Genomic DNA, 21,392 nt, shown 5'->3' with positions numbered 1-21,392 from the left:
GGGATCTTGGGTTCATGTCACGCTACATGTAACCCCACCAGCGAAAAAAAGTTATCTGTTTTTAATACAACTGGTCATTCTCTCTCTTTCTCTGCCTTTCAGGTCTCTCTCTCGCTCTCTCTCTGTGTCTGTGTTCTGACCGCTTGTGTATTCAGTAGTCTTGTATGTAATGTTTCTCTGTCTGAGCACCATCCACTCCTTTGATTGCTTTGATTATATCTCTGCCGAGGTGTGATAACGGGCAGTTGGAAAGATTATCTGTAATTACCAGGCATTGTTCTCTGACTATATATGCTGTACCATTATGGAACCCTACACTCACCTGACGAAGGAGGAAAGTTCCGAAAGCTTGTGATTTCAAATAAAGCTGTTGGACTATAATCTGGTGTTGTGAGACTCCTTACATATTAAGCTGAGTATTCCTTTGTAAACAAACTAACGTATTAAACAATAACCTTTAGAAAAGTTCTCATTGGCACTAAAATGTTTTACAACAGCAAGTGAGAAGACAATATGTTAACAGATCTAGGGCTGAAATTCTTAAATTGCATTTGCTGTGGGCATTTGGCATTCCACAATCTGTACTGTGCTTGGTATACACAGTTGCAATTTTAACGCTTCATCAGATACTTCACTCATGCTCAACACTAGAGACTGCCCTTGTAAGCATGCCCTCGCTCCTAACTCCCAGATCATTGAACTTATATGCACAGCATACGAACAGAAACCTTGGTTACTGAGATTACCTTATTAGAAATGGCACAAATCCACTTTGCATTGAAAAACAATACCATCAGACCATATAACTTAAGACGAACAAGTCAGGTTTATTAAAAGTAAAATTAAACAGCAGCAGAAAATCAATACAGCAGGTTTCACTTGATTACAGAACTTTTAACTTGTACCTCCTTGGATACAAAAATAACAGATGTGACACTTCCCTACAACCAATACTACCAAACCCAGACTAACATCCATAACACTAACTTAGATGTTTCACTTAACCCCCACGGAGTATCTACAAGTCCACCGCTGCACAAGCTGTAGGGAACAGATGAACTGGGAAAAGGAAGTCACCTTTATCCTCAATCAACAGTTTCTTGATCCAGAATCAAGTAGACTTCAAAAGGATCAGGCCCTCTTCCCTCAGAAATCTGCTACAGAATATACAAATTGCCATTCTATAGATAAAACCAAACCAAGTACATAAGGGAAAGACTGAAGGCCAGTTTCCTTCTCTCAAACAAACAGTTTTGGGATGAGTCTTCCAGTAACTAACTCACTTTCCTCAACACGCTGTTACTTGTAAGTCTAAAATGTGACTCTTGCATCATGCTGGGCACCATAAACATTAATTATGACCTGCCCAAAATGAGGCAAATTTTATGGCAATTATATGGCTATTTAACTCATTAATTCAGACTGCAGCTAATAGCCTATAAGGCTATTTGACTATGGGGGAAAGCAGAATAAACCTTGTACAATTCTCTCCTCAGCCAACACATTTTCCAGCAGAGGTCACTGGATAGCAATCAGCTTGACAACTCTAGTTGATTTTCCCCTTCTTAGCAGGGGTGCTGAGGCCAATTGCAGCAACTTTACCTCTTCAGACAGACAGAGGGATCAGCTAATTCAACGTTGAATGCAGGCTGGACTCAGGACTTTCCAAGGTCCAGGACTTTCCCAGTCTGTATGGCTCAGTTCTACATGGACAGTGCACTTACCATAGTTACCAGCAAGGGGCTCCCAACAGCATCTCCAAAGAGGTTGAACTAAATCAGGATATAGTCTGCTGCAGAAAGGTTGCCCCTTACTAGACTCTTTTTTTTTTATTCGTTCATGGGATGTGGGCGTCGCTGACAAGGCCGGCATTTATTGCCCATCCCTAATTGCCCTCGAGAAGGTGGTGGTGAGCTGCCTTCTTGAACCGCTGCAGTCCGTTTGGTGAAGGTTCTCCCACAGTGCTGTTAGGAAGGGAGTTACAGGACTTTGACCCAGCAACAACGAAGGAAATACTATATATTACCAAGTCGGGATGGTGTGTGAGTTGGAGGGGAACGTGCAGGTGGTGTTGTTCCCATGTACCTGCTGCTCTATGTGGTAGAGGTCGCGGGTTTGGGAGGTGCTATCGAAGAAGCCTTGGCGAGTTGCTGCAGTACATCCTGTGGTTGGTACACACTGCAGCCACAGTGCGCAGGTGGTGAAGGGAGTGAATATTTAGGGCGGTGGAAGGGGTGCCAATCAAGCGGGCTGCTTTATTCTGGATGGTGTTGAGCTTCTTGATTGTTGTTGGAGCTGCACTCATCCAGGCAAGTGGAGAGTATTCCATCACACCCCTGACTTGTGCCTTGTAGATGGTGGAAAGGCTTTGGGGAGTCAGGTGGTGAGTCACTCGCCGCAGAATACCCAGCCTCTGACCTGCTCTTGTAGCCACAGTATTTATATGGCTGGTCCAGTTCAGTTTCTGGTCAATGGTGACCCCCGGATGTTGATGGGGGATTCGGCGATGGTAATGCCGTTGAATGTCAAGGGGAGGTGGTTAGACTCTCTCTTCTTGGAGATGGTCATTGCCTGGCACTTGTCTGGCGCAAATGTTACTTGCCACTTATCAGCCCAAGCCTGGATGTTGTCCAGGTCTTGCTGCATGCGGGCTCGGACTGCTTCATCATTTGAGGGGTTGCAAATGCAACTGAACACTGTGCAATCATCAGTGAACATCCCCATTTCTGACCTTACGATGGAGGGAAGGTCATTGATGAAGCAGCTGAAGATGGTTGGGCCGAGGACACTGCCCTGAGGAACTCCTGCAGCAATGCCCTGGGGCTGAGATGATTGGCCTCCAACAACCACTACCATCTTCCTTTGTGGTAGGTATGACTCCAGCCACTGGAGAGTTTTCCCCCGGATTCCCATTGACTTCAATTTTACTAGGGCTCCTTGGTGCCACACTCGGTCAAGTGCTGCCTTGATGTCAAGGGCAATCACTCTCACCTCACCTCTAGAATTCAGCTCTTTTGTCCATGTTTGGACCAAGACTGTAATGAGGTCTGGTGCAGAGTGGTCCTGGCGGAACCTAAACTGAGCATCGGTGAGCAGGTTATTGGTGAGTAAGTGCCGCTTGATAGCACTGTCGACGACACCTTCCATCACTTTGCTAATGATTGAGAGTAGACTGATGGGGCGGTAATTGGCCGGATTGGATTTGTCCTGCTTTTTGTGGACAGGACATGCCTGGGCAATTTTCCACATTGTCGGGTAGATGCCAGTGTTGTAGCTGTACTGGAACCGCTTGGCTAGAGGCGCAGCTAGTTCTGGAGCACAAGTCTTCAGCACTACAGCCGGGATGTTGTCGGGGCCCATAGCCTTTGCTGTATCCAGCGCACTCAGCCGTTTCCTGATATCACGTGGAGTGAATCGAATTGGCTGAAGACTGGCTTCTGTGATGGTGGGGATATCGGGAGGAGGCCGAGATGGATCATCCACTCGGCACTTCTGGCTGAAGATGGTTGCAAAAGCTTCAGCCTTGCCTTTTGCACTCACGTGCTGGACTCCGCCATCATTGAGGATGGGGATGTTTACAGAGCCTCCTCCTCCCGTTAGTTGTTTAATTGTCCACCACCATTCACGACTGGATGTGGCAGGACTGCAGAGTTTTGATCTGATCCGTTCGTTGTGGGATCGCTTAGCTCTGTCTATAGCATGTTGCTTCCGCTGTTTAGCATGCATGTAGTCTTGAGTTTTAGCTTCACCAGGTTGGCACTTCATTTTTAGGTACGCCTGATGCTGCTCCTGGCATACTCTTTTACACTCGTCATTGAACCAGGGTTGATCCCCTGGCTTGTTGTTAACGGTAGAGTGAGGAATATGCCAGGCCATGAGGTTACAGATTGTGCTGGAATACAATTCTGCTGCTGCTGATGGCCCACAGCACCTCATGGGTGGCTCAGTTTTGAGCTGCTAGATCTGCTCTGAATCTATCCCATTTAGGGTGGTAGTGCCACACAACACGTTGGACGGTGTCCTCAGTGCGAAGACGGGACTTCGTCTCGACGAGGACTGTGCGGTGGTCACTCCTACCAATACTGTCATGGACAGATGCATTTGCGACAGGTAGATTGGTGAGGACGAGGTCAAGTAAGTTTTTCCCTCGTGTTGGTTCGCTCACCACCTGCTGCAGGCCCAGTCTGGCAGCTATGTCAGTAGTGGTGCTACCGAGCCAGTCTTGGTGATGGACATTGAAGTCCCCCCCCCACGAGTACATTCTGTGCCCTTGCTACCCTCAGTGCTTCCTAACATGGAGGAGGAGGACTGATTCATCAGCTGAGGGAGCTTTCCTTGCCCATGTTTGACCTGATGCCATGAGATTTCATGGGGTCCAGAGTCAATGTTGAGGACTCCCAGGGCCACTCCCTCCTGACTGTCTATCACTGTACTGCCACCTCTGGTCGGTCTGTCCTGCCGGTGGGACAAGACATAGCCAGGGATGGTGATGGAAGAGTCTGGAACGTTGGCTGAAAGGTATGATTCTGTGAGTATGGCTATGTCAGGCTGTTGCTTGACTAGTCTGTGGGACAGCTCTCCCAATTTTGGCACAAGTCCCCAGATGTTAGCGAGGAGAACTTTGCAGGGTCGACTGGGCTTGGTTTGCCTTTGTCGTGTCCGGTGCCTAGTGGTCTGATGCCGGGTGGTCCGTCCGGTTTTATTCTTTGTGAGTTTTTTTAGCGAGATTTTACAACTGAGTGGCCATTTCAGAGGGCAATTAAAAGTCAACCACATTGCTGTGGGTCTGGAATCATATATCGGACAGACACGGGTTAGGACGGCAGGTTTCCTTCCCCAAAGGACATTAGTGAACCAGATGGGTTTTTACGACAATCCGGTAATTTCATGGCCACAATTCCAGATTTTTATTTAATTGAATTTAAATTCCCCAGCTGCCGTGGCGGGATTTGAACTCATGACTCTGGAGTATTAGTCCAGGCCTCTGGATTACTAGTCCAGTAACATAACCACTATGCTACCATACCCGGTACACTTGCAACAAAACTTCTGGGTATTACAAGGGAATGTTTACGTATACCTAAGAAAGGATACACTTGCCATAGAGGGAGTGCAACGAAGGTTCACCAGACTGATTCCTGGGATGGCGGGATTGTCATATGAGGAGAGATTGAGTAGACTAGGTCTGTATTCTCCGGAGTTTAGAAGAATGAGAGGTGATCTCATTGAAACATACAAAATTCTTACAGGGCTCAACAGGGTAGATACAAGGAGGATGTTTCCCCTGGCTAGGGAGTCTAGAACTAGGGGTCACAGTCTCAGAATAAAAGGTAGGCCATTTAGGACTGAGATGAGGAGAAATTTCTTCACTCAGAGGGTGGTGAATCTTTGGAATTCTCTACCCCAGAGGGCTGTCATTCAGTACATTCAAAACAGAGATCAATAGATTCCTAGATATTAAAGGCATCAAGGGATATGGCATTGAGGTAGAAGATCAGGCATGATCTTATTGAATGGTGGAGCAAGTTCGAGGAGTCACATCGAGTACACATTAGTGCAAGAGTCCATTCCACTTCTTTATATGCCATGACATCACATAATACTTTGGGTGAAATGCCCAATCACTTGATTCACTAAATTGATCCAAATCCAAGGTCATTCCTCAGTTTAAATATGCTATCCTGAGTCATTGAGGTATTTTCCTTTCAATTGGCCCAAGGAATGGATAAGCTAGCTGGGTTAAAAAAAAACTGTAAAGCTGAAGAAAAAAGCACATTTAACATGTCATTCTTCTAAAAAGCAAGTTTGTTCACCAGTTGGCAAACTAACAGTCATTGGTAAGGTTAATAAAGCAATTGTATTAGGGGAAGTTCCACACAAAAGACATGTTCCCAGGATTATTTTACAATTTACTAGAATACTGTTTCTCTTCAAAACTATTGCTAAAATGATTATATCCACCCATAAAGGATCAGCAAGTTGGCTGAAGATTGAGAGCTCTTGATGAGCAGAGCACGCTTGAGATTTCTGGTTTGAACATAAATGATGGATTTTGTCTTTGCATGTGCAAGACTTTTAAACTGCCTCACTGTGTTCAAACAAACAGAAAAATTAAAGGCATCAAGGGATATGGCATTGAGGTAGAAGATCATAACTCTCAGACCAGTGGGAAATATGAAATAATGCACTGTTGCGGTGCAAAAAAAAAGATTCCGTTTGTTTCTGGTTTAAACCAAGAGAACAGACAGATTTGCTTTCCCATTCCTCCAGCAATAGTAGGGCCTACCAAGCAGCCAGTTTTAGCAATACAACCAAATGAATGGGGTCTTTGACTAAAAGTTACAAAAAGGATAATAGATCAAGCAAATGTTTCCCCATTTCTGCCTAAGGATGGAAAGTATTCATTCCAGTCCCATATGGTAAAATACTATGCCAAGTTAGGGGAGAAAAAATCCATTCCCAGGTTTACTCCCAAGACATCTGTCGGTGACACGGATTCAAAACACATGCAAACAAATCTCATTTAATGTAAACCCAGTTACATTACATCCCAAACAAGCAATATCAGAGGGCAAATAACTAGTGCAAGATAGATATATCAGAAAGCAAAGAGCACTTCTATCAACATTTTGTTGCGATGTCACATGTTCAGAAGCTTTGGGAAAATATATGGGAATTACAAGTAAAAGTACACCTATCCTAGATTTGTGCTTGGTAGGAGTCCCACTCCTGTCTATGTGCTCCCAATGACAAGATCTTAATGGTACTGCCAGGTCTGGTGGTAGCAATGGGAAAAACATATGGCTTTAGCCTTTAAATGGGTAATGGATGGAGTTAAAAATCAATATGAAATGCACTATTGATATTTTGCATTGCAACAAATGCAAGGACAGGAGGGCAATGAAGATACATCAGGCAGGCCAATTTTGCTGAGGTCACATTCAACAATATAACTCAGCACAGACCAGGGAATTGAACTGGAATCTGGCCTGCATGGCTCAGTTACTGGATAAATTTGCTGAGCTATAATGAAATTTCTGGGCTAGTGTCAATATTTGAGAGGTCGGGGGTCTTTCCTGTGTTCTCTACTTGGAAGACCATTCCATGTGTTGATCACTCCTGTATCAGTCCTAAATTTGCCTTTTACTAGCTTCAACCGGTGTCCACTTGTCCCACTCTCAATTTATTCTGAAGTTACTTTCTAGATCTACCTTTGCCATACCGTTTACTATTTTATATATCTCAATAAGATCAACTCTCTGTTACCTCCTTCCAAGGCTGAGAAACCCAAGTTTTTCTGCCCTTTCCTCATACCTGACACTAGGGATAAGCCTTGTGGCTCTTCTTTTGAACAGCCTCCAGTGCTTGAATGTTTGCTTCGTGTCTTTGTGACCAGAACTAGATGCAGTGCTCAAGCCATGGCCTGGCTATAGCCCTATACAGTTTGAATACGTTTCCATTCTGACTTGTACTCCACTTATGCATTCAGTTCAGTATTCCAGTTGCTTGTTGATTGCTGCTTGCTGCTCTTACATTGCCCATTTTTATCTTCCTATGTGCAGTACTTTACACTTGCCTGTATTAAATTTCATCTGCCATTGTTCCACCCACATACATATTTTGTTCAACTCATTTTGTATTTCCCAAGCTGCGTCCTCAGAATCCTTGAATTGACTGTCCCTCCTAGTCAGGCATCATCTGCAAATGTGACCAATTTGCATTGAATTTCAGAACCCAAGTAATGTAAATTAGAAATCGTCACGGTCCCTGTACCGATCCTTCGAGTACTCCACTTCACTTTAATATCCTTCAAAAACTACTAAAATTTCTTACCATTTCTTGAAATCTACTTTTTTCCAAATTCAGGTCCAGTTTGTTGTCTGACGAAACTTTGACGACTTCATCCTACAAAAGGCATTTCAAAATTTTATTCTAAAAATCGGGATAGGTTAAAATGATAAATATTTTGAAGTGAACAGTATATTAATTTGTGATCAAATTAATGGATATCAGCAATACTTTTGTCAAAATGCTCTCTCTAAATTAGCAAAACTGTACAAATCTTTTGTAAAATTCACCTTAAAAAGTTTTCACTGCATTTAGTGCAGTTGGAGAAATCTGTGGTTTTCAAGCTCTCATGCCTGAGGCACCCTGAAATATTGACACACTCCTGGGACTCTGTGTCCCAAATTCCAACTGACAGTGTCAGCTATCCAAAGGAAACAGAGCTATCACTGCAGAAATTGTACACTCCAACAGACATAATATGCTAAAATCAACAAATATTTAACAAAATAGAAATGATGACCTTGCAAAGCTCTCAAAATCCCCTTGAAGATGCTCAAGGATCCACTGAATTCTGTTTGAAAACCCATGTTTTTGAACAGCAGTTAAAAGTGATCTCTGGGGACTTGGATCAGTGCTTGGAGGCACTATTTGACATACAAGTTAACACCTGTGTTTAATGACACACCCCATTATGTAAGTTCCATAATTCATACCAGCATACAAATTACTCCCCTTTCCACCATGGCTTTAAAGTAATCACATAGTGCTTTACATACACCAGATTTAACAGCAGTATCAAAGCAGATTACAGCAATAAGCTTAAAGTGATCAGGATGATGAATTGCAATGGGTAGGGGAAGAAAGAGAGCTCACAATGGTCTTAGGGGCACTTTTGCAGGTATCCAAATGCTCTCTACTAACTTGGGTGTGAGCCAACACCGCTGAATGCAATACTGAGCTTTCCCCAAAATGTAGTCTTAAAATACTGGTGAGCTTTTGCATTTCTACTCCCACAGACAAAACTTGGCCAAGAAAAAAGATCGCACCATTTTGAGCTAGTAAGCAAAAGCTCTAATTTGCTAACAGCTGGCGAGACTTACCAAATGCTACATAATCTGAAATAATATTTCAAGCTTTTGGCCTTCATGGGGCCCCCCTAGCTGAGTACTCTAGAACTTTGATGGCCATATATAAAAATTTTAAATCCTTGCTCTCATTACTTTAGACATAGCTGCTGATGTAGAGATTCTGATTTACAATTTGTCCAACAACGTAGCAAAAGCCTTTTGCAAACTTCCAGGGCCATGAAATTCAAACAAGACAAACCAGCTGGTAAGAAAATAAGTGCAAATAGAACAGAGTTATCTGGTTTTCATGGGCAAGACTACCACAGTTTGCTGGCTGCATGTGGCCCATAGGTTACAGTTTAGACATCCCTATATTGGGTATATTACACAACAGCTTTCCTGATATCAAAATCAGTTGAATGCTAAAATTAAGATTAGAATTGAACATTTGCAACACAAAAATTAAGTGCTCGGCATATCCAAAGCTGCCGTTGCTTCATTCAAGATGCTTTCTATGATCTGTGAGAACTCTGTGCTGCAGTCCAAACCATGCAAGACAACACCAAAATAGGAAAAGACAAATATGTAAGACGTCATAAATATCATTCACAAATTGAATCAGAAGGGAATTAGAACGAGGGCACATATCATCTGTGGCTTTGTAAGCATCACAACTGTCCTAGACCAGCATCCAAATACACTTTGAACATATCTTATATATTTTCCTACTATCCTGCCTGGCAGATTATACCAGCCATTCACCACCCTGTGTAAAAACGGTCAAGTGAAAATTAAATTTCAAAATTCAATTTAAAATTATGTATTCTAAACCTCCTAACCAGTTCTACTTGAGTAACATTCTGGACTTACATTACCCAAACTATTTAATGCATTATATACCACAAAGAGACCCCCTTTCACCATTCTTCTTTCTAGACTATACAGATTGAACTTCAAATCTTTCCTTACATCTCTTCCCTTTTACACTTGGGATCATTCTTGTTGCTCATCTCCGCACTCTCTGCAATGCTATTACAGTCTTTCAGTTCTGTGGTAATCAGAACTAAACACAGTACTCCAAGTGTGCTCTGACTATTGCACTGTAAAGCATTATTATAACTTCAGACTTCTTGTACTCCACTGTTCTGGCTATATGTTCCAGTATTCTGTTAGCTTTTTTTAATTGCCTCGCCACATCATCTTGGTATTGTAAGTGATAAGTCTACTATTAGTTCACTTTTAAGTCTCCCTGTGTTAATTGCATTTCATATTTTATAAATATGTTGCAAATTATTTTGCCAATGTGCAATACTTTACATTTGTCAGTATTAAATGGTCATTAATCTGCCCAGTTCCACAATTGATCTAAATCCTTAGCTGCATCCTCAAATTATTGCTCTCTGTATTTTAATGTAAGTGTAATAATCTTACAGTTGCTCAGAGTACCCAGATCATGTACTTAAATGAGAAATAACAGAGGTCCAAGAGCTGACCCCTGTAGGACACCAGTCACCATCTTCAAGTTAAACCGTTACTTTTCTTGAGTACTCTTCATTTTTTTAAAAACACTTCTTATCCAGTCCCATTGCTTTTAGCTTAATTAGAAGTCTTTGTCAAATGCTTTCAAACAGTCTAAATAAACTATCATATGGAATTCTACTATCGACTGCCTGAAAGGTGCCAGTCAGCCATCTCCCCCTTCTAATCCATGCTGGCTTTTTCCCATTAGATAATGCTATTAAGGCATGCCTCCTCCCTACCCTTGGAACAAATCCCACTATTTAACTTCTTTTAAGAAGAAAGTAAAGGTTAAAATGCAAGTTTACCTGCTTCTAACTTAACACTTCAAACATTCCCCAAGCAGATTTTACATTCATTCACTTTTGTGGCCACAACATTTAAAAGTTTGTTTTACTTTCCTAAAAGCAGAGTAGGGCAGGAGAAAAAAAGGTTATTCTGCATTCTTCAAGCAAAAATGGCACAGTTTGAAGGTGCTTCAAAATGTAACCACAATTTAACTGAGATACTGTTTTGATGGAGTTACATTTAATTGTGATGTATCATTTGCAAACTAAAGACTGGATGTTACATTACAACATGCATTTGCCAACAGAGATTACAAACAGCACTGGTAACATTTCCAATCTCCATTTTGTGTGTCTGAACTGCAACAACCTTGGTCACACAGTAAAAGAAAAGGTCTCTCAGATCTGAAATTTTAAATCCAATATAAATGTTAAATATTTAAAAATTCCCTCTTCCACTAATGGCACTTCATGTTTAATACTTTCCTCTCTACCTGCACAATCACAATTTGCTGTTAGATTTTTTTTAAACAGATATGGAATCAAAGCACTGTCATGATGGTTGTTACCAAATTCCTCTCCTGATCACTTCTAGGAACAGAAGTAGGCCATTCAATGCCTAATCTGTATCCTAACTCCATCCACCCACCCACCTTGGCTCCATATTCCTTAATACTCTTGGCTAGCAAAAATCTATCAATCTCAGATTTAAAATTATTAATTGAGTTCGCATCTGCTGCTTTTTGTGGGAGAGTTCCATAATTCTACCACTATTTGCATGAAGTGTTTCCTAACTTCTCTCCTCAATGTCCTGGCTCTGATTTTAAGGTTATGTCCCCTTGTCCTAGACTCTTCCACCAGCAGAAAAAAATTCTCTATCTACCTATTAATTCCTTTCAAAATCCATACATCTCAATCAAATCACCACTTAACCTTCTATATTACAGGGAATATAAGGCTAGTTTATGTAATCTCTGCTCATAATCTAGCCCTTGGAGCCCTGGTAACATTCTGGTGAATCTGCGCTGCACATCTTCCAAGGCCAATATATCCTTTCTAAGGTGCGGTGCCCAGAACCATACACAGCACTCTAGATGTGGTCTAACCAGGGCTTTGTACAGCTGTAGCAAAATTGCTTCCCCTTTATCTTCTAGCCCTCTAGTTATAAAGGTTAATGTTCCATTAGCTTTTTTGATTATTTTTTGCACCTGACTGCTACATTCTAATAATCTGTGTACATGGACCCCTAAACCTCTTTGGACCTCCAATGTTCCTAGCTTTTCACCATTTAAAAAAATACTTGGATCTATCCTTTTTTTGGTCCAAAATGGATGACCTCACACATACCTGCACTGAAATCCATCTGCCACAGTTTTGCCCACGGACTTAATCTATCAATGTCTCTTTGTAATTTTACGCTCCTGCCTACACTACTTACTATGCCACCAATCATTGTGCCATCGGCAAAGTTGGATATTTGGCTCCCTATTGTGTTATCTAAGTCATTAATAAATATAGTGAATAGTTGAGGCCCCAGCAAAGATCCTTGTGGGACACCACTAGTCACTTCCTACCAATTCAAGTACATATTCATTATCCCTATTCTGACTTCTAACCTTTAACCAATCTCCTAACCAGGTCAATAATTTTCCTTCAATTCCATGAGCTTTAATTTTAGCCAATAGTCTCTTATGTGGAACCTTATCGAACGCCTTCTGGAAGTCCATATAAACTACATCCATAGACATTCCCATCTACTATTTGTCAGTGAAGATTACTCCAGCCCAGAAAATCAAAAACCCATGGAGTTTCTGGGCGAGAGAGAAAAAAAAAACTTGCATTTGTATAGTACTTTAGCACCTTACTTTCAGAAACTTTCAAAATATTCATTTCCAGTACTTGCCCTAATAATGCAGCTTCTCGTAGGAACACATTTAAAAACCATTACTCCTAAAATTCCTGCAGCTAACATTTATCCAGTAATCCATAACTTCACAGTAAACTTAGAAAAAAGGCTTACTATTAACTGCTTTTTGAGTTGTTGCAATTCAATTTTCAGTTTCTGAAAAAGAAAGTCACAAATCAGTCTTTTCAAAATACGTAGTGAAGCCTAGTCACAGCATCTTGAAATATTAACTTACATTATTCCTAAAATACCATCTTCAGTCAGTTCTATATACTGTTTATCTTTAGCTAATAGAATTATTAAAACCCAACTCCACCAGCGATACTAGCATGCACTTTAAACATAAAAAACACACACCTTTTAATTCTTAACCTAGAGTCAATCAACCTTTCACTATTTATGAACTTTAAATATGAACAAAGTACACTCTACACAATTTCTCCTACATATAAAATTTTTTTTAAAAAAGACAATTTTCTGCTACCACCCCTGACTGGGTATAGTTCCATGGACACCATGCACCCCCAGTACCTCATCCTTTTTTTTTTAATTCATTCATGAGATGTGGGCGTCGCTGGAAAGGCCAGCATTTATTGCCCATCCCTAGTTGCTCTTAAGAAGGTGGTGGTGAGCCGCCTTCTTGAACCGCTGCAGTCCGTGTGGTGAAGGTTCTCCCACTGAGCTGTTAAGTAGGGAATTCCAGGATTTTGACCCAGCAATGAAGAAGAAACGACGATGTATTTCCAAGTCGGGATGGTGTGTGACTTGGAGAGGAGCTTGCAGGTGGTGTTGTTCCCAGGTGCCTGCTGCTCTTGTCCTTCTAGGTGGTAGAGGTCGCAGGTTTGGGAGGTGCTGTCGAAGAAGCCTTGGCGAATTGCTGCAGTGCATCCTGTAGATGGTACACACTGCAGCCACGGTGTGCCGGTGGTGAAGGGAGTGAATGTTTAGGATGGTGGATGGGGTGCCAATCAAGCGGGCTGCTTTGTCCTGGATGGTGTTGAGCTTCGAGTGTTGTTGGAGTTGCATTCACCCAGGCAAGTGGAGAGTATTCCATCACACTCCTGACTTGTGCCTTGTAGATGGTGGAAAGGCTTTGGGGAGTCAGGAAGTGAGTCACTCGCCACAGAATACCCAGCCTCTGACCTGCTCTTGTAGCTACAGTATTTATGTAGCTGGTCCAGTTAAGTTTCTGGTCAATGGTGACCCCCAGGATGTTGATGGTGGGGGATTCGGCGATGATAATGCCGTTGAATGGCAAGGGAAGGTGGTTAGACTCTCTCTTGCTGGAGATGGTCATTGCCTGGCACGAATGTTACTTGCCACTTATTAGCCCAAGCCTGGATGTTGTCCAGGTCTTGCTGCATGCAGACAAGGACTGCTTCATTATCTGAGGGGTTGCGAATGGAAATGAACACTATGCAATCATCAGCAAACATCCCCATTTCTGACCTATGATGGAGGGAAGGTCATGGATTAAGCAGCTGGAGATGGTTGGGCCTAGGACACTGCCCTGAGGAACTCCTGCAGCAATGTCCTGGGGCTGAGATGATTGGCCTCCAACAACCAGTGCCATCTTCCTTTGTGCTAGGTATGACTTCAGCCACTGGAGAGTTTTCCCCCTGATTCCCATTGACTTCGATTTTACTAGGGCTCCTTGGTACCACACTCGGTCAAATGCTGCCTTGATGTCAAGGACAGTCACTCTCATCTCACCTCCGAAATTCAGCTCTTTTGTCCATGTTTGGACAAAGGCTGTAATGAGGTCTGGAGCAGAGTAGTCCTGGTGGAACCCAAACTGAGCATCGGTGAGCAGGTTATTGGTGAGTAAGTACCGCTTGATAGCACTGTCAACGACATCTTCATCACTTTGCTGATGATTGAGAGTAGACTGATGGGGCTGTAATTGGCCGGATTGGATTTGTCCTGCTTTTTGTGGACAGGACATACCTGGGCAATTTTCCACATTGTCGGGTAGATGCCAGTGTTGTAGCTGTACTGGAACAGCTTGGCTAGAGGCACGGCTATACATCCAAGTGGCCATTCTTCATGCACAAGGCTTAATGAACAGTTGTTATTTAACCACAGAGGTCATCAAAGCAATGCCCAAACACGTTTTTCCCTCCCTGCCCCAATCGATCCTGGACACTGAGGATCAATTGTAGTGTCCCTGCTGCCATTCCAGCTTAGATCTGCTAACACGGAAAAGCAATCAAACTGGCATTAATTTTGACACCCTCCTTTGAACCCATTGTTAGCAAATTACAATAAGAATTGCTCACTTAAATGATTTAAACTAATTTGTAACTTGCCTTGGAATAATTATCTTCTGAATAAAAATGTAAAAACTCATTTAAATACACATTCCACTTTTTCTTGTTCTCCCCGACACCCCCACAAATACATCAGTTCGATGCATACATCATCCTTCGGTTAGGTTTGGCAAATTACTGATGGACTGCTTCATGGTTTTTTATATCAACAGCACTGCAATCTTGCAGCAATACACCATGGTCTTCATTTTCATTTGCTGAGACGCCAGCATTCTAGACCTTACTGACTTAACATTCTAGCTTCAAATTGACAAACACTCACCTCATTAGCTGCTCGTATTGCTGAAAATTCACTCTTTTCTAATATGATCATGTCCTTTTTCACAGCTGTTATGTGTGACATAATCTGCTGAAGCATTATTTCCTGTAATTAAAATAAATTATAGAAGAATTTAATACAAGAGACAGCATAATTTCAATACCAAGAGGCAGGTTTCGGTGGGATATTAAGATGTGATTACAAAATGTATTCAACACAATAAGCACACAACAAAATAAAAACATCTGTTTGGAGTTATAATTCAATTAGGGATGGGCAATAAATGCAGGCCTCGCCAGCGACACCTACATCCCATAAACGAATAAAAAAAAAATCTAGAAAAAAAGATAGTTGCACTCAATCCTCTGAATGGCGATTAAAGGGGTTTTGATAAAACATTCAAAAAGCAGTCACTATGAATTCAGAAGTTAACTACAGTCTACTCAACATTACATAATTTGAATTATCTGTTAATTTGAAATTAAATTGTGCATAAACACCATGGGCAGTTTATTAAAACTGCTCAGTTCACACTACTGGATAATTCAATTTCCTTTCAATTAACAGAAGTAGATTGTCGTGCACAATTCACTCACTTAGTATTTTTTTTGGACTTCAACCTTTCAGAACACAAGTAAATTGAGAATACATGTTACTGCTATAGCAATTTAGATGCTATTGCAACAAACTCCACTGTATCAAAATTTGGTGAATGCTTCAGCTCCCAGATGACATTTCAGTTTCTATTCAACATGTGATGTTATGGAGTGATCAGAGCTTACAGATATATATATATAGATAGATAGATAGCTAGCTTTGTTCAAGACTACTTATAGATGCAATTGGCATGCTGATAGTCCTCTATTTCTGAATAGGAATGCCATAGCTAATAAAAGAAAAACCACTCTATTATGATGCAAATCTTTTTCCTCTCTCCAGTTGATCAAGGTGAAATCTCAGTGTTTACAGGTGCATAAATAGGTAACTGAAGGGCTGATTCCTCCATCAGGCACTCGCATCACAGAATGGTGCCTGTAAGGAGCAGTAGTCAGGAAATCACAGGCCCAGGGCCAATTATTCTCTGGAAAATCTCAGGCTGCAGGGGAAATCCATTAAATTTTCTGCATGCTCAGTCTACTTTAATTGCAGTTGAACACTGATAAGTATCTGAGTTATTGATATAGCAGGTTAGTGATTATAGACTCCTTGGAAATTATTAAAAACAGACAAAATGTGAAATACACAGACATACAAATTAAACTGTAAACTATAAAAGGATCTGATTCCACTTTTACAGGTCTTTGGATTTATTTCAATACATAGGTATTCATTTTCAGTTTGCCTGGATGGAAAAGGGATCCAAAAGAAATGAAATAATTTAACTCCCATATAAACATCTATTTTTCATGGGTCTTAATATGTAGTTAGAGAAATTATGATCCAGTTTTCATCTTTTGTTTTTTTTGGGTAATATGCTGGCCCAATGCCTTGAAGCTCCAATATACTGTGTCACATGGACAGTACTCAGGTCACACCAGTGAGCCTCCACAAGCTGTGTTCAGATTATAACTACGCCATCACAAGAAGCTACTGAGCAGAGATTGGGTGCTTGTCCACACAATGGGAGAAAAGGAGAAAGAACCCCCCCCCCCACTACATACGGACCAACTTTGTGCAACTCCCAGCAGCAGGTTTCATAATTTGAGTAGCCTGGAGTAGACGTAATAAGGGAAGGTACAGCAAAGATGAGAAAATACTTTGGGAGTGAAAAAAATGCAGATGTAGATAATTATTATTTTTAATTTTTGAAGAAAATAGCTAGCACTGACACTTGTTTGTTGGCGAGAAGTTACTGTACCAAATCAACTATACTCAGCATATTAATATAATTGACTGTACATGTCAATTTAGTCACTGCACATGGTTGGGCTCATATATTATATAGAAACAGAGAGAGATAGAGATATAAATTAACTAAAGCAAGTATAGGAAGGCATATATGTACTCAAAGCAGGTGCAATCATTAGATAGGAACATTACAGAAACCCTGGAACTGCAAAGTTAAAAGAAAAGCAAAAAAATGTTTGAATGGGAAAAAAATTACAGTAAATATCAAAAATAGAAAATATCAGCCAAAGACACAGAGTGGAGCAGAATACGAGAGGAATAAAGGGGCAGCAGGCTGAGCATAGGTAAAGTGTTTACATATTAAAATTACATGACATTGGGTTTTAACTTTTATTTCATAGCTAACCTTTTACCATCACAGTTATGAAGTTATTCATAATGTTTCAGTAGCTGTATCACCATGATATATTATTCTCAGTGTCAGAGTGCTTGGGAAACAGTCTTGAACCTCACAGCAATCTAAGTAAGGGTTGAAATGATCTTATCTAGGCAGTTAAAAGGCATATACTGTAAATATAGCAGAGGAACTGCGAGATCTAGAGGTGTAGATACATAAATCTTTAAATACAAGATTGCAGCTAGAAAAGGCCATAAAAAAGCAAATAGGATTGAGTTTTATCACAGAGGCACTGAATATAAAAGCAAGGAAGTCCTGTTGAGTTTGCACAAGACATTGGCAAGTCACAACCAGAGTATTGCAGGTAGTTCTGGGAAAACCACTGTAGAAAGGATTATCAAACATTGAAATGGTACAGCAGATTCAATAGAATGGTGCCAGAATGAGAGGTTACAGTAATGACGAAAGGCTTGAAAAACTGGGGCTTTTCCACTGGATCAGAGATTAAAGGGGAGAGGGGGAAATCCACTGGCAGTTTTCAAAATTGTCAAAGGTTTTAAGAGGGTAAAAAGCAAAAGATTGTTTCCATTGGTTGGCAAATCGGTAACAAGGGGGCATAAAACAAAATCACTGGAAGAATGAAGGGGACATTTTTCATACAAAGAGTTATTAGAACATAGAATGCTTTACCACAAGTAGCTACTGAGGCAGAATCGATATCATTCAGAAAGGGAATGGGATAAACATTTGAAAAGGATGAATATAAAAGCTTAAAAGAAAAGAACAGGGCATTGGGATTATAGTAGATTGCTTCAGTTGAAGAGCTATCACCGGCATAGATGGGATGGGTTGAAAGGCCTTAAATTTAAATCCCCTGGACCTGATGGCTTACATCCTAGGATTTTAAAAGAGGTGGCTGCAGAGATAGTGGATGCATTGGTTGTGATCTTCCAAAATTACCTAGATTCTAGAACAATCCCAGTGGATTGGAAGGTAGCAAATATAACACTGCTATTCAAGAAAGGAGGGAGAAAACAGGGAACTACAGGCCTGTTAGCCTGACATCAGTCGTAGGGAAAATTCTGGAAACCATTACTAAGGACATGGCAACGGGGCACTTGGGAAATTATAATATGATTCGGCAGAGTCATAATGGTTTTATGAAAGGGAAATAGTGTTTGACAAATCTACTGGAGTTTTTTGAGGATGTAATTAATAAGGTAGGTAAAGGGAAAACAGTGGATGTCATATATTTGGATTTTCAAAAGGCATTCAATAAGGTGCCACACAAAAGGTTGTTACACAAGATAAGGGCTCATGGGGTTGGGGATAATATTAGCATGGATTGGGGATTGGTTAACGGACAGAAAACAGAGAGTAGGAATAAACGGGTTATTCTCGGGTTGGCAGGCTGTAACTAGTGGGGTGCCGCAAGGATCAGTGCATGGGCCTCAGCTAATTACAATCTATATTAATGACTTACATGAAGGGACCAAACGTAATGTATCCAAGTTTGCTGACATTACAAAGCTAGGTGGGAAAGTAAGCTGTGAGAAGAACATTAAAGTCTGCAAAGGGATATATACAGGTTAAGTGAGTGGGCAAGAAGCTGGCAGATGAAGTATAATGTGGGAAAATGTGAGGTTATTCACATTGGTAGGAAGAATAGAAAAATGGAATATTTTTTAAATAGTGAGAAATTATTAACTGTTGGTGTTCAGAGGGATTTGGGTGTCCTTGTACACAAAACCCAGAAAGTTAACATGCAGGTACAGCAAGCAATTAGGAAGGCAAATGGTATGTTGGCTTTTATTGCAAGGGAGTTGGAGTACAAGGAAGTCTTGCTGCAATTGTATAGGGCTTTGGTGAGACCACACCTGAAGTACTGTGTACAGTTTTGGTCTCCTTGCCTAAGGAAGGATATACTTGCCTTAGAGGCGATGCAACAAAGGTTCACTAGATTGATTCCTGGTTAAAAGGATTGTCCGATGAGGAGAGATTGAGTAGAATGGGCCTATACTCTCAGGAGTTAAGAACGAGAGGTGATCCCATTGAAACATAAAATTCTGAGAGGGCTTGACAGGGTAGATGCCAAGAGGCTGTTTCCCCTGGCTGCAGAGTCTAGAACTAAGGGGCATCGTCTCAGGAAAAGTGGTCGACCATTTAGGACTGAGATAAGGAGCAATTTCTTCACTCAGAGGGTTGTGAATCTTTGGAATTCTCTACCCCGGATGGCTGTGGATGCTAAGTTGTTGAGTATATTCAAGAATGAGATCAATAGATTTTTGGATGCTCAGGGAATCAAGGGATATGAGGATCAGGTGGGAAAGTGGAGTTGAGATTGAAGATCAGCCATGATCTCATTGAATGGCGGATCAGACTTGAGGGGCCACATGGCCTACTCCCGCTCCTACTTCTGATGCCTCCTTCTGTGTTGTAATTCCAATGGTTCTATACTATGAATGTTTCCATTGGAACATTAAAGCCTAAATTAAAATTGTCAGCACTCATGCTCTTAACATTCTCCAATAATTTTGAACACCACTAAAGAAAATCGACCAACTACAGTTGGCAAGATATCCAACAGCCAGACCAGCTTTATAAACCTGCTACCAGCCTGCACTACCCTCAGTGGTCAGTTTATCACAGAAATCTCTGAACTTTAAAAAAGCCTGTAACACAAAAAGCTATAACTTAAAAAAACACTCCCATTTAGTTTTTTTTTTAAAAAGCAGTATTACTAATTGCAGGAAATGAGTTTTTAAAACACAAGCATATCTTTATTTTAAGAACATTTCAACATGAAATGTCCACAGTTTTTTATTTTGAAGGCTCACACGCTTTATGTGGATGAAAATGCCAGGAACAAGACTTAGCAATGAAAAACACAGCTAGCAAACATTATAAAGACTATATGGAAAGGATGCAATTTTAGCACTGAGTTTAACTAATAATGAGAATGTCACCATTATATGTTCTCCAAATCCACTGTTTAAATTACAAGCCTGTAAAACTCCACAGTATCCTATGTTGCTTACAAAATGCACAGTGTCACATCTCAATTAGCAAGTAAGAATGTCTTTTCCAGTGTACCATACCATTGGGGCGGAAACAAAAACAGAAAACACTGGAGACACTCAGCAGGTCAGGCAGCTTCCATCGGGAAAACATGAGACAGTTGATGTTTCACTTGTGTTTTCTCGACAGATGCTGACTGACATGCCGAGTGTCTCCAGTGTTTTCTGTTTTTGTTTGATTTCCAGCATCTGCAGTATTTTGCATTTTGTATCACTGGGGCTGCCTTACTTGTTGAATTTTGGTCGCCATGTCCTTGTATGTAACTTCCATACTGGAGTTCATGATTCTCAGCAGTGCAGCTACCACAACCTCTGATTGCTTAGTGCTGAAGCCTGTGAGAAAAACAACAGCAAAACATTGTAACAGTAAAGCCTATTAGAACAAAGGTACTAGTGTAAAAATTGATAATAGTGAAAAGAGCAGATAGATTAATAAAAAAAACTCCCAGAAATAAAACTGACAGTAACCCTCCATAAAATAATCCCAACCTCAATTATACCCAAAAATCCACACTCCTTACATAAGATGAGGGTCAATATTACAATCCAAAATTCTTACATCAGCTGGTATCCACAAATACTTTTTCTTTCTGTTCTATCTCATTTCAACCAGAGCTTTTCTATCAGCTGCTGCAACATTTTCTCTTATCGCCATGACATTTAAATAGCAACTGTCCTCTCTAACTTTAGCCACACAGCTAGTTTTAAATCTCCTATCCATCTACCCGGCTGAGCTGTCTTCAACTTTAAAACCAGACATGGGAATTACACTTCATGAGGTGGCAAACCCAAACGGCACAAACTACCGCCTCCACTGAGTCTCACTTTGCTTCTCTCTGGAGGCCGACTCTGCACTTATACTACAACTTTGCTTGGCACTAACTCTAAACATAAGTAACAGGAGCAGGAGTAGGC

At 41.0% G+C, this 21,392-nt stretch overlaps 1 protein-coding gene across 2 annotated transcripts in view; it reads right to left on the bottom strand.

Annotated features, from left to right (window-relative positions):
• Positions 1-21,392, bottom strand: part of mcur1 (mitochondrial calcium uniporter regulator 1) — a 38,048-nt gene that overhangs the window by 7,862 nt on the left and 8,794 nt on the right. For both annotated transcript variants that reach the window (XM_068001715.1, XM_068001716.1), the window contains 4 exons: positions 20,707-20,810; positions 15,159-15,260; positions 12,681-12,722; positions 7,834-7,905 (listed from right to left, as the gene is read on the bottom strand). In XM_068001715.1, coding sequence (XP_067857816.1) covers positions 7,834-7,905; positions 12,681-12,722; positions 15,159-15,260; positions 20,707-20,810 — 320 coding nt within the window. The remainder of the gene's footprint in view (positions 1-7,833; positions 7,906-12,680; positions 12,723-15,158; positions 15,261-20,706; positions 20,811-21,392) is intronic.

This window comes from Heptranchias perlo, chromosome 2 (assembly GCF_035084215.1).
Source record: "Heptranchias perlo isolate sHepPer1 chromosome 2, sHepPer1.hap1, whole genome shotgun sequence".
Lineage (NCBI taxonomy): Eukaryota > Metazoa > Chordata > Chondrichthyes > Hexanchiformes > Hexanchidae > Heptranchias > Heptranchias perlo.
The sequence above is the reverse complement of the archived record's forward strand: the minus strand, read 5'-3'. Positions and strand labels throughout refer to the sequence as shown.